Here is a 14,160-nt window from a genome sequence, read left to right on the forward strand (position 1 = left end):
AATTAAAAATATTAACAATCAAAAACGTGCATTGACAAACGTGTCTGACACAAATGGGAAAAATATTTAGAGACAAAGGAAGTATTAAATATACAAGGTAATATCTTATAAAATAATCAGCTTTTAAAGTACTTACTCTGTTTTTTTTTATATGATTTTTGATTTTTGTATACAAACTTCTAAGTACTTTGACCACATAATTAAAATAATAATTTTTAAAATTTTCTTTTTGTGAATAAAAATATATAACTAAAACTTTAATTCAAAAAAAAAAAATTAAAATTATTATTTTAACTATATAGTCAATGGACTTAAAAATGTGTGCACAAAAGTCAAACGACATATAATTTACAAATGTACAAAAGTAAAGAAATCGATAAACTGGATACAATTTTCAAGGGGAGACATTATTAGTTGATTAAATTTTGGGCAGAATAACAACCTTAAAATCTCAAAACAACAATTGAACTCCTGTTTCACAAGTAATAATGCAACTGCCAGTTTCCTTCAATACCAGGAACTCAAATTAATGGTAGGATTCATAATTTCATATGGCCTCACATTCAGAGAACATAAATGTACTGGTGTCAAAAATGCCATAAAGATGAGGGGTAGAGGTTATACATGTCTGATATATCTAATCAGATTCCTCTAATTTCTTCTTGTTTAAAGCTGATATCAGCCCAAGACATTCCGGAAACTTGAATGGTAGTTTCAAAGGTTGGCTGCTGTCAACTCCTTCCATTGCTTGGCCTAAAGTATATCCCATGGCGATTGATACAGAAAATGCAACCGCATTACCAATCTGTGTGTACCTGAAACACAACGAACCATAAACATACAACTGCATGCTCAAATTCAGCTCCATGGAATGCAGAATTAGAAAACATGGTTTGGACAATAAAACTCTAAAAGGGTTGGGATATACAATCAACCACATTTAAATTATCATCGAAGACAATAAATAACAAAAGAAATAGAATGATGAATAAAATTACCGCTCTTTGACTGGGCCATAGAATTTGTAGCAGTCAGGAAATCCTTGCAGTCTTGCATTCTCGCGAATAGTTAAAACTCTATCTTGATTAGGATGAAGCATAGCCTACAACATTGATGATATTAGGTAAGTGATCAAAATTTTATCATGATTAAAATTGTTTTAAAGAATTAGAATATTACCCGATTATGAGGTTGAGCCCTTGCAACAACAGTTGAAACAATTTCATCCATAGCCAATCGAGCAAAAGGCCTGCATTTTATTAGTTAAGATAAAAATATCTGCAAAATAAATTTTGAAATATGAAGTATAGCTGACTGAAAGAACCACATGGACATACTTCTTTGATCTTCCGTCTCGAAACGTCATAGCATAATCGGGTACCTTAATTCAGATGAATAGGTAATTAGTTATCAGATAGAGAAACCAGTAGCAAAATAAAGATGTAGTTGTGGTAAAATAATCTACCACGGGATTTCCAGAAGGGAGATACTGTCGAGGGATTGAGGGATCCCATTCTACTTTCTTATTTTTGCCAACTAAAACCCCAGGCAAATTTCTGAAGTTTGCTCCCTAGTATGCAACACAAGAAGTTTAATTAAAGGATATTTATTTTGAATTCAGGTACAGTATTTCTTTACTAAAAATCCAAAATGTCATGAAAAATACCTTTTTCTTGGGAATCAGGCATACTCTTCTATAGTCATCGTCATTCAGGTGAAGAGGTATGTGGTCATATAGCATTCGTTTCTGAGAACCATTTTTCCCAGCAACATTAAAACCAAACAAGTCTGTGGATAAAAAAAATAATTAGTGCTTTAAACGTTAATTGTTTGGCAAACCATACGACAAAGAAATCTGTAATGTTTTATTCATAAAATCAGCCTGAGATGTATCATCGTCTGAATCTTTTTTTTGTCGGGAGCATTGTCTGAATCTTAGTTTAGCTCTATATATGGAAGTTGAATCAGCAACTTTGAGATTTTAGTACCTTCTGGCCTCTCTCAAAAGTTAAAACTATTATGGCTACGGCTACAAAGAGTTAGAGAACTATTATTGTAAAGAACTAATATAATCCTGCCTGTGAGATGTAAATATAGGTTTGGACTTTGTTTAATATGACCGTCTCTTTTTATATAATTACACACACACATACTAGATAAAGGGCTCTCACATTTCACGTACTTGGAAATGCATTTCAGGATTTCACAAAAATGAACCAATAAAGAATGTAAATGCACCTTGCTTTTCTAATCTTAGAAACTTCTGAAAATTAGTACAACGAGCAGTGCCATACTCTCTTGCATCGCGGTCTTCATCATTCGTGACCTGAAAATAATCCAACAAGAAAGAACTTACAGAGTTTCATCAATTAACCTGACCGAACTAACAATTTGAATAATACTAAATAAGAGATGCACCTTTGGCAAATCTGAGATGGCATCCCCAAGAAAGTTGCTTCTTTCCAACTCGCATGGTAGCTCATTATCTCTACCAACAATTATTTCCTATTTGTGAAATGCCAAAATATATTATACACAGATGATTTATTCAAAGTTAAGATTTAACTTCACAACAAATGTCATAGATACCTTAAATTCATTCGGTGTGATGCCTTCCCCAGCAACCTTGTGTGTAGGCAAAGGAAACTGAGGTAAATTCTGTAATATGGATGTTTATAACATTAACTCAGTATTATATGAACGAGTTCTAAATCTATAGAAATCCAAAAATGCAAAAAGTTAACACTATTGCAACAGAAGAATTCAATAAAAAACTTGCCTCCCTTATATCAGCACCCCACAAAAAAATCCTCATTCGGCATTGAGGAACGCCGTATGAACCAGCAGCCATAATCCCCAAACGACATTGATAGTTCATGGAAACTAAACGTGCCATTGCATAGCAAGCTAAAGCTCCTTTAGCAAGCTTAACAAGATCCACCACGTTCTCCATTAACAAGTATCTTGGCTTTAGGAATTCCACAATGTCCATATACACGATGAGTTGTTTGTTCTTTTCATCCTCTAAAGGATCCTCCCGGTTTCTAAACCGATTAAAACCACTTACACCCTGACAGGGTGGGCCTCCACATACAAGGTCGACGTCACCCTAAAAAATATAATGTTAGAACAATTACATTGGAAATGGAGAGAAACGACATACAAGAATTAAAAGCAAGACAATAATCTTACTGGTAGAGGAAGTATCCTTGACTTGTACCCTGAAGTTACAAATTCCTTTATACATTCTTCACAGTTACTATTATTATAATAAAAAAACATGATTTAATATTTGGATGCAGATTTTAGAGGCATGCATGAGATTAATTAACAGTTTACAAGCCATCAAATATGATACCCTAAACCATCCATTGGCTCCCATGTGTCATCACTAGGCCCATAGCCCTTCCAGCGGACCTGATTGTTAATAATAAATAGGTGAAATAAAGAAATTAGCACAACATTCAAGTGGAAGATGAAAAAGAACTGTAATAGTAAATTGAACCCTTCTATATCTGTAACAATCATACATGTCGCAACAAATGCACGAAAAGAAAACCACAATGTAATAATAATACCGATCAAAAATTTTAAAGACAGACTAAATTATGTCTAATAGGTATACAACAAATTTTCAATTAGCAAGGGAACAATATTTATTTTGTGAAAGGTTGATTAAATCAGTTATTTCAAAATCTTTACGCTCATGGATCATTTCAAAAGTACCTTAAAATGTAATCCTGGTTTCTGGACCTTATTTGGATCTCCATAACATACATCTAGCAGCTTTTGCACTTCAAATTCACCAGTGGAAACTGAGGAGTCCTTAGAATTATCTTCATCGTTGTTACTTTCTGAGCTGATAGTTTCAGAAGCCTCATCTTCATTTTGTTTTGACCCCAGGACTCCAAACTCAATACATAGCTTTTGCCATTCCTTCAGTAAGCACAAAAAGTTTTCTGCTGCTTCATTTCTCACCTGTTCAATAGTTTTAAACTTAAAAGTTAAAAGAGGACTGATTTAATAAGAGGAAAAAGTGCCGAAGTAACAAAAAAGCTTGATACCTTTGTCTCAGGATGATTTTTCCTTAAACTTTCACATGCATAAGTATTTATATCAACGGCCCATCTCTATGTAATTTAAGCCAGTTAAAAAAAAGCAACAATCAGAATACTGAGTTTTTATGAATGTCTACATGATAGTTTAATTTAGTGAAAATGAGTAGATATGACCACTTTTAACTCACACTAACAAGTCTCTGTCCAGACAGTTGTGCACCTAAGCACAGTCCTGTAGACATTGCACCACAACCTGAGTAAAGATCCAACACTGTCTTCCTTGACTCTTGAGCTTTACTAGCCATGCAAATTTCACTTGTAACTGGTGATGACGTATCAGTTCCGACCTTTGAAATTCCTGACCATTAAAAACAACCATACACAAATATAGGTGTAACATATATTTGTGATAGATCATAGTAGTATATTAGTATTGGTAAATTTTCACCATAATATATTTAGAACACTTGAGCAGGTACCAAACCTGCTGCATTTATTCTGTTAAATGTAAATAACTGCTCTGAATATCCCATGTCACAGTACAGATCAGCAGATGATATCAACTCTTCCTTCTGTGCTGGGTCAAACTGATGCATGAAAAAATGTTTGCAACAGAAATTAATAATATACAAGTAACTACAATTATTTTAGCAAAATAATGCAATAAGCTTAATGTTACAAAAAAAATTAACATAAAATTTAAAGGTATAACTATGTTTATGATTCATACATCCGAAGGAAGCTGGACAATATTCACTTTTTGTACTATGCTATCCAATGGATTGTCATCTTTAGCATCAGAGAAAAATACTCTTTTTCCGTGAATAAGGTAAGACTTATTCTTCATCATCTGCACATCAACACAAGACAGGTGGTTAATAATAAAAGAAAGCATTCTGTATTAAGAAAAGAAGTAATGCTATATATATGTGGCTTTGATAAACATAGAATTCTTATGTTGTATGAATAGTCTTACTGTGTCTTCAGATCTAAAAAACCACTGAGCTGTAAAGTAGAACTCCTTTTTGGTGGTTTCAAAGAACTCTACAATCTTCCCAATATAATTGGGTTTACCTTCTTCACCCTGACATTCAGAAAAGATAAGGAAAAAATATAAATTCACAATTTAATCAAATGTACAAATGATTACTCGATACAAACAGGCCAGATAATGACAATAAACTACTATTCTAAACTTTTAACATTGCCAAATTGCTTGCTGCAGACAAAAAATCTGACTGCGCTGAAGATCAAGAAATTTATCGGAAAGATGGTACTCAATCGCATATTACTAACGAAGAAATGTAAACAGTTCTTTACCTAATGGTCTAAATTCTCTTTCTATCTATTCTATAATGGAAAAAGATCATCCACCTCCAGATCAAATCATCTTGAAAGATTTTAAGAAATTTTAATTGTGTGCTACTATTAGGTCATTCAAAACATTTTTCTCCACAATCATAAAATTTCTTATAATTCCCCTTCAGCTGACCCCAAATATCCACTTAAGTGATCAAAACTATCTTAAGAGAGTCTAACACAAACCTTGTTTAAGGTCATCCAAAATTTTACATACACAAATAGGTACTAGTCATCATTATAAAAATGATGCATTCGACAATTTGGGAAACTGAATTACAAACTGAATGTTCTTAATCTAGCTAATTGCAGACTTATTTCAATACCTCTTCTTAACATCATCGAAAATATCATAAACACAAAGAGATACCACACATTAAAAAGTGATGTATAACAAAAATGTGTACAACCAACACAGAAGGCAACTAAATTCCATACACCTGCATGCTCTTAATCAAGCTAGTTAAAAAACTTCATTCTCAATATCATTCAAGAAAACTCGTAAAATATCACAAACAAAAACAGGAATATAGATCAACAATAAACAAACAAGTAACATGAATATACAAATTACCAACTTAAAACACATTAAACAAATAGCATTCAAAACATTGCCAAATTGCTTGATACGAAACAAAATTCTAACTGAGCTGAAGATTAAGAAATTATTATTAAAAATGATACTCAAACGCACATCACTACCAAATGAACATAAGCAGTTTTTACCTGATGGGCTAAAACATCTTTATCTATCAATCTATAATGAACAAATTATCCAAAACAATTAATTACAATTCAAAACATTTTTTTACGCAATCATATAATATCTTATAATTCCCCTTCAGCTGACCCCAAGTATCCACTTCATGATCAAAACTACTTAAGAGAGTCTAACACAATCTTCTTTTAAAATCATTAAAAGAATCACAAATACAAACAGGTACAGGAGATCATCATTATGAAAGTTAAGTAAAATTAAAAATTGGTACATTCGACAATAGGGCAACTGAATTACACACAGTTCCTTTTTCTTAATCGACCTACTTGTAGACTTAATTCAATCCTTGTTATTAAGATCATCAGAAATGTCACAGCAGAAAGAGGCACAATACATTATTGTTACAAAGGTAATGTATAATTAAGATGGATACATTAGACAATTAGGGCAACTGAATTGCACTGAGTTTCTTGTTCTTAATCGAGCTACTTGCAGATCTAATCAAATCCTTGTTATTAAGATCATCAGAAATTTCACAAACACAAAGAGGCACTATACATAATCGTTACTAAGTTAATGTATAATTATAATGTGTACATCCGACAAACAAAACAACTATATTCCACACGCCTCCACGCTCTTAATCCAGCTAGTTACAAACTGAATTCCCAATATCATTCAAGAGAACTCGTAAATATCACAAACAAACAGGACTATATATCAACGATAAACAAACGAGCAACAAGAACATACAAAATTACTAACCTAAAACACATAAAACAAGCATAATAGCATAGCATATACTTTCATTTCTCAAAAAATTATAAACACGAGAATAAATATGACTTACCTGAATATACGCATCATCGTTAAGATCATAAACAACCCCATCAACAATAGCTTGCTTATAGTGACACCTTGCTTGTAAAACCTCACACTCACTTCTATAAATCGAAAAAAATCGAAAAATCAAAACAACAAAAAATTAATAATACAAAAAAATGTAAAGAAATTATTTAAACATTAACCCTTTTGAACTGCAAGCTTGCCCAGAATCTTTTACTTTACTCTGTAAAAAAATACAAGACAGTAAAAAAATTATGATACTAAATGAAAAATAAGGGGTTTAAACAAATGGGTTTTTGTGATATGTAGACGTACTTTTAAGTGATATCGATTAGGCCATCGTCGGAGAGCTTCATCGGCCGGAAATGGGTCGCCGGAAAAACAAGATTCTTCATCTTCTTGTGAGGGTTTTGGTTTTTTTGAAGAGGGTGGGGGTGAGATTTTAGTGGGTAAGTTTCTTTTTGAGGCTCTACCCATTCTTGATTTTCAGATATTTGTGTATTTTGGGGAGAGAGAGAGAGAGAGAGAGAGAGAGAGAGAGTGCAGAGGGTTTTGGAGAGGGGTTTAATGTGCAGGACATGTACTGTGTGTGTGTGAATGGAGTTAAATTGTATTTGAAATTTTTGATGAAGGCGGGTAATTTGATGTTTTCGTTGATTTCAAAAAATTTCAACTTTTCACTGTTTTTACTTCGTTTGCCTCTCTCAACAATTTGTGATTACACATGATTTAACATCACAGAGTCGGTTTTAAAAAATTAAACGAGTTACATAATCGGTTTAAGAAATCAACGAGTTACTTTTTCGATAATTTGTGATACTGAATTTTTTAAAATATGTATCTAGGTGATTTTGATATTAGACGTTTATAAAATAGGGAACTATATCGGTAATTTTAGACATTTTCGAGAGAGAGTACATCTGATCAGGGGATTCATGATCCGTTTTAGAAAGTGACCATTTATCCATTCGAGCATAATAATGTATTTACTATTTACACAGAAAGACAGAAACTTCGAAGACCATTACACATCTAATAAAAAACAAACACAAGAATAAACATAAACATGCACATTAAAGAATTTACTGAATCCATTCAAGTGAAGAGAGAAAGCTTTCTGGTATATATATATATATATATATATATATATATATATATATATATATATATTAAAAAGGTGCAACATCTTTGACGAAGTGTTTAGTGCAGTGGTTGAGTTCTTGTACCTCTACGGTAGGTCACCTGGCGTGTGCGTGTGTTATCAACTAGCAAAAAAAAGGTGCAACATCTATAGAACAATTTAAACGAAAAGTCAGTTGCATACGACACATTTGTCACCTGAACCCCCTATAACAACATACTGAACAGTTTGAAGGTTCTCAGTCTTGGCTTTACCTACAGTTTGAAGGTTCTCAGTCTTGGCTTTACCTTTTCAATATTGGCCATTCGACGGTAGATATACATGAAAAGAATATATATACTGTTTTACGAGATCAGTCAACTACATCGTCAGAAAAAGGCTTAAACTTGCTAGCGTCATGGATCAGTTTCCTTATCGAAGAGAATGATCCCAGGAGTCCGACGCATGTAAAGACTATCATAATAGTGTTGTTGACCCAGTAGGTGTACGATGATCGAGGGGGCTTGTAAGTCAAATTATAAAGAAGCATTGGGAGGACAAAATCCAGAGGAATGAAACCAATTGCTCCCACTACGGCACTAATGTCTCCGAAAAATGGTAACATTGCTGCAATAAAACCGCAAAATATCACATAGAGTGATCGGAGAATAATCCTCGGAATTAGGTTTCTTTTCGAGAACAGTCCTTGCTTCACATCAGCTGATTTCTTTTCCATGATCTCGTATGCCACTTGAGAGTAAATCTGGGAGATAGAGTGAACATTGTTACTGCGGTGCAACGTATATTACTTTCGGTGGCTATTGATTGTGAACTCATCTTATGTTTGTGACACTGCTATGTTTTTACTGAAAGAAGAAGTGCAAAATTCAAAAATAAAAAACAATTCCATCAAACTCTTGGTAACTATTAATGTGAGAGACATTTTAATCGAGTGAGAATATTTAACATCTGAGATCAAGGATACCATGTTTGCTGTTTGGAACGTTTATGTACTAGGAAAACAAGCTTACCAAGGCAATGGCAAAGAGTTGAAGAAGGACAAAGATAACAGCCAGTCCTAAAACCCATGTTGGAGCTAGTGCAGGCCCTTCATCTGGCATTAGGCTATTGAGTATGTTTGAACTAGCTTTGTTCCCAAATACCCAGTACCCAGAAATTGCAGCGGCGTAGAAAGTAATGAATATTACTGAGTAGCACATGACTAGCCCTTTCACCATCTTCCCAGTGGCCGGTGGAGCCAAAGTTGCCTGTACATATTTACAATTTGGCATTGTGACCATCAAAAACAAACAACCTCGCGAGAATTAAAAACGGGTAGCAGCAGCAAAAATGAACTTGCGCATCTTCATTGTTCTACCTACATGCCTCAAATGTTTAAAAGCAATTGAGGTTCATACAACCTCACGAGAACTAACAAAAAGAAGCTTTATAATATTTAGAAGATTTCTTCGTCGCTCATTTTCAATCCAATGGTAAGGCACTAAATCGTAGATCTGAGGTTTAATGCTGTACATAAGTTTATCAAATTTTTAACAGGGATATAATATTTACTTGTATCTCAGGAAGTATCCCATTTCCAAATATGGCAGCAATGATAGAGATTGAAGTAAATGCGCTGAAAATTTTTGAAGCTGATGAATCTTCCAACGAATAATCCCTCGGAGGAGCGTCTTTTAAGGTACCTACAAGACATATGTCCTTAAATTAATAATGCTACCAATTAAGAAATTCTAAAAAAAATATCAATGTAAAACTATTCATTGTCTGCTAAATTAGAGACACGTGAGCTGCAATAACTAATAAGATATGAAAAAGGAGTTAACAGTAACTTAACAAATTCTTCCAATAGCAAATTCTTACTATGATTAGACACAACATGATGCATGCACTTCTAAAAAACTACTTATTGAGTATTTGAGTTGGAGCAGATAATAAAGGATACCAGCTATTCAGCTAAAAGGCACATAATAATGATACAATATATGAATTACCTGCGTAGATACAAGCACCAGTGACAAGGAAGGTGTAGCCCAAGCTGAGAAATAGTGAAGCAAGATTAATGTGCCTGAGAGAGTGGAAAGTTGGCATCTGAGAGAGAAATATCATGACTACTGTCACGATTGCTATAAACTCGTATAATTTCCAGGTCCCATTGGGTTGAATTTCCTTGTACATGATCTTGAGAAGTGAAAGAAAGACACAATTCAAGATCAATGATATTGCATAAAAAAATATAATTTTCTTAAAGAATATAGATACATCTAAGAGAGGGATTTATATAACTAGACTGTCGATTAAAGCAATGCCTCTTCCTTATATATGCTACCTTATATGTTTGCTATTGCATTTTGAAGCTAATCAGAATTCATACTTCTAGATGCAAGGGCGTTTAATTTCTTTGTAAGTTTCTAATATTAATTCATAATTAACAACATAACTTCTGAACTCTTTTAATACATATACCTGAAGGCAATCTCCTGCAAGCAAAATACAACCAATCGATATGCCAGTGTTGATTGCTGTTTGAATGAATATTACAAAATAAAACATCCAGCCAGACCCTACAAGAGTGTAAATTCAAGACACGAGTCATTAGAATCTGACCCATGTGTCCTATAAGCACTCCAAAGTCCCAAAACAGGGGCTGGCAATTACAATTATCAATTTAAAATCTTCAATCTAGAAGAAAAGATTGTGAGTTGCAAGCCCAATTGTGGTCGATGGATCTCAATAACTCATTCCTACAACTAACTATCAGAATTTAATTAAAAGAATATAGCAGATTCGGTTTAATTTGCCTTTCTTCCACAGAAAAAATTTAATGATTTATGTGTTCCAAATAACTTTACCACAGAGAAGCAGTACTCTTGTTATGCAACAAATAACTTCAAGTTCAAAGAAAGATCGGCCAGTAAAAACTAAAAACTGGTGAAAAAAAATTATCTACTGTTACTAACTTGTAAGATATTCTTTCTTTGAACCGAATTTTAGATATTCTTACCATGGGACAGATTGATAAAGTTTCCGCTATTTACAAAGTCCACAGAGTTATAGAAAATCGCATCTACTTAGGTTTTCATTAGCTTGTCCAACAAAAGCAAGTGTACTGAAAAAACAATATAAACTTAAGGTAGGACTAAAAACCAACTTCAGAGTTTTGGTGGAGTGGATAAGGTGGGCATTAGAGTTCATAGTTTCATTATTAGGCTTATTAAGTTGTAAACTTTTGAGAAGATGAATGACAAGGCTGACATTTCAAGGCCTTAAGTGCTGATATATATGATAAGTACTCTGCTCCACATCCACCTACCCACCCAGAAGCACTCATAGTCAATATAATAATTAATGCAATCCCCACCAGGTACCATTCCCCTCACATTTTTACTTTTTTGTAGGTGAAGCTAATTTGCAAGTGTTCGGATGAAGTTAATAGAAACTGTAGCATCTTCTTTAGAGTAATGGGGAACTTAAGTTCTTTTTATCATTGGGGATACACCTTTACCGCTGCTCGTGATACTGAAACAAAACTAGTATAACTTTTGTCATTCATTATATTAAGCCTAAAGCTATGTTTGACACCTTAAGTTGAAATTACAACAAAAACCCTAATTCAGCCATTATAAACATGCCTAAACGGGATTCATAACAGTTAATACTACAATTACAATGCCAATATATACAGTATATTATCTCGTACAAGTTTAAACCAGTTTATATACAAGAGTAAATTACCAAGTATATCCGCAGCTAGTTCCCGAAAACGAATGTGGCGATGACCAGATTTCTCACAGTGCTCGAGCACAAGTGACATAAGGTAATAAGAGTAGAAAGTAACAGCGCCCATCACCGTCAACGAGAAGAAACCAAGTCCCCATCCCATTCCCCTAAACGCAAACGGCAATGCCAATATAGACGGTCCTACTATCGCCGTAGTCAAGTGAAATCCGGCATGATACCAGTCCCCTAATCAACATAATTCAAACTTCAACATTAACATATATCAATTTGCAACCACAATTAAGTTAAAATTATACGTAACAACGATAAAAAACAAGATACATTAATACAGTAAAATCGGAAAACAAAAAATCAAGGGAGTACCTTTGGATTCGAGCACGAAAGCAGCACCAGCATCATCATCCCGGGCAGTGACCTTAGCTACAGAACCATTCTCTACGATATCTGCCATAGTTACACAATTTTGGATGTATATATAAACATGCACAAACTCGAAACCGAAAGACAGAGATTTCAAAGGGGAATTTACAGTGCCATGGTAAGCTGCCTGATCACGAAAAAAATAAACTTATATAGATTTTACTATAACAAAACTAATAATCCTGATTAGTATATCAATCTGGTGGATACTGCTGAGATTTAACAAGATCTTAGTAGTGGTTAATAATTGCATTTATTATAAGAATAGTATTAATCAATAATCATATGCTAATAGTATCTAAATTAATGTCAAAAGTGGTTAATAGTTAATTATTCTAATTAATAAAGATGTCAAACTAAGCTTGTGTTCCATGTGAGAAAGAGTGTTAACAGGGTACGTTTATTTACTCAATAATATAAGAAACTTTATTTATAAAATCAATATATTTAATTTAAATATAAATATAATAATGTATGTGAATAGGATGGAGAGTGGAGAATAATAAAAAATAAAGATAATAATTAATGATGATGTAATATTGAGAACAATATTATGACTCCGTGTAGTTAACAACAAGTCTGTTACAATAACTTTTTTAAAAATCAGTTTTGGACGCAGCTGTTATATTGAAATTCACGCTTCCAATGCTTATTTTTAGTTTCTCCCAGCGGCGTACGTTACAAATAATTTTCCGAAATTTAATTTTTTCAAAATACGCTTAATTTTAGGAATTTTTACATAAATACCCATGTTACAGAAAATATTTGCAAAAATACGGAAGAACCGAGTATCCAGTCAGGTTCCGGGTTCCGTATCTTTGCAAATATTTTCATAAAAAATGGTATTTTTGATAAATTCCCTTAATTTTATCGTGTCATTTTTAGGAGATTTGTGCGATTTCGACAAAAATATATAGATAAAAATCAGGAAAAGCATTAGTAAATGCAATTATTTAGGTCAACGGTTGATTTTATATTGTTTTGACTTGGTTATAATAAAATGAAAATATGATACTATGTTTGACTAAAAACAAATAAATTGGTTAAGCAAAAATAAGATATTACCACAAAAATACAAATGTATAATTAGAAATGCCAAAAATGAAGGAGAGTCTTATCATCTTATCACTTATACAATCGGTGATGTACCTGAAGACGTCATCAGCAAGTGAGAAGATTCCATCAATTCCGATCAAATCTCCGGCAGCTTTTGTTCTTCTTTTGCAGCCGGCGATTATCACTTTGTCGCCGGAGAGTTTTGAGTTTATGAAAATCTATTTTTGAAATGAAGTTTCATTTGGATCATAGAGGACCTTTGACTATTATCCTCCCCTTATTATGTACCTTATTATGTACGTATCAAATTTGGGAATAAAATTAATACACCTCAACTTATTCTTTTGTTACTAATTACTCCCTCAACTTATTCTTTTGTTACCGATCACTCCTCTGTCTCGAAATACAAATCTGTTTGATTTTTAACTGAGCTCACAATTCGTTCGTTTCGTATATTTTCGCGTCGTGTATTTTCGTATTTCGTGTCATGAATGCCTGAATCACACCCGAATTGTTAAGAATTCGTTTTGTTTCGTGTTCGTGTAACTTCATTATTTCGTGTACGTTTTTTGTCGTGTTTTGTATAATAATTTAAAATTAATAATAAAGATATAGATAATTCATATTTAAATATTTTGTTTTTACTAATTGAGTTTTAAGTCGATAAGTCATACAAACTCAAATGCAGTCACTTCTTGTAAAATTTAAATTTGAATCTATTTTGTATATAATTTTCATAAAAAATGTATGTAAAATATTATTGTAAGATATATGTATTCATATAATTATGATAAATATATTTATTTATTTATTTATTTCGCGTA

At 32.9% G+C, this 14,160-nt stretch overlaps 2 protein-coding genes across 3 annotated transcripts; both read right to left on the reverse strand.

Annotated features, from left to right (window-relative positions):
- Positions 1–449: 449 nt before the first annotated feature.
- On the reverse strand, positions 450–7,585 carry LOC141698532 (DNA (cytosine-5)-methyltransferase 1-like). Its single transcript, XM_074503238.1, has 21 exons — positions 7,297–7,585; positions 7,164–7,204; positions 6,986–7,079; positions 5,035–5,142; positions 4,789–4,908; positions 4,543–4,645; positions 4,247–4,416; positions 4,065–4,130; positions 3,727–3,978; positions 3,359–3,417; positions 3,193–3,259; positions 2,780–3,109; positions 2,590–2,658; positions 2,419–2,505; positions 2,239–2,326; positions 1,667–1,788; positions 1,466–1,570; positions 1,338–1,381; positions 1,180–1,249; positions 999–1,102; positions 450–815 (listed from the first exon to the last, which is right to left on the reverse strand). The coding sequence occupies exons 1-21, from the start codon at positions 7,456–7,458 to the stop codon at positions 638–640; spliced, it is 2,439 nt and encodes an 812-aa protein (XP_074359339.1). The 5' UTR covers positions 7,459–7,585; the 3' UTR covers positions 450–637.
- A 689-nt stretch (positions 7,586–8,274) lies between these two features.
- On the reverse strand, positions 8,275–13,678 carry LOC141697795 (putative GABA transporter 2). 2 transcript variants are annotated; one of them, XR_012564850.1, is made up of 9 exons: positions 13,430–13,678; positions 12,224–12,304; positions 11,855–12,085; positions 10,586–10,683; positions 10,114–10,300; positions 9,674–9,804; positions 9,133–9,369; positions 8,390–8,864; positions 8,275–8,356 (listed from the first exon to the last, which is right to left on the reverse strand). XR_012564850.1 is itself a non-coding variant. In XM_074502341.1 (8 exons), the coding sequence occupies exons 1-8, from the start codon at positions 13,461–13,463 to the stop codon at positions 8,475–8,477; spliced, it is 1,389 nt and encodes a 462-aa protein (XP_074358442.1). In that variant the 5' UTR covers positions 13,464–13,678; the 3' UTR covers positions 8,275–8,474. The 2 variants fall into 2 exon arrangements, 1 of the variants encoding a protein (XP_074358442.1); XM_074502341.1 differs by having other exon boundaries at positions 8,275–8,864.
- Positions 13,679–14,160: the final 482 nt, after the last annotated feature.

Source organism: Apium graveolens, chromosome 11 (assembly GCF_009905375.1).
Source record: "Apium graveolens cultivar Ventura chromosome 11, ASM990537v1, whole genome shotgun sequence".
Taxonomy (NCBI): domain Eukaryota; kingdom Viridiplantae; phylum Streptophyta; class Magnoliopsida; order Apiales; family Apiaceae; genus Apium; species Apium graveolens.

Coding starts and splice junctions, on each gene's coding strand:
- LOC141697795 (XM_074502341.1), bottom strand. CDS start 13,463: ATGGAATCTTCTCACTTGCTGATGACGTCTTCAG. Junction 12,086..12,223: donor TTTCGTGCTCGAATCCAAAG/GTACTCCCTTGA, acceptor TATGTTGATTAG/GGGACTGGTATCATGCCGGA. Junction 8,865..9,132: donor AACTCTTTGCCATTGCCTTG/GTAAGCTTGTTT, acceptor TCTATCTCCCAG/ATTTACTCTCAAGTGGCATA.
- LOC141698532 (XM_074503238.1), bottom strand. CDS start 7,458: ATGGGTAGAGCCTCAAAAAGAAACTTACCCACTAAAATCTCACCCCCA. Junction 4,646..4,788: donor TTGTCCAGCTTCCTTCGGAT/GTATGAATCATA, acceptor TTCATGCATCAG/TTTGACCCAGCACAGAAGGA. Junction 1,571..1,666: donor GCCTGATTCCCAAGAAAAAG/GTATTTTTCATG, acceptor GTTGCATACTAG/GGAGCAAACTTCAGAAATTT.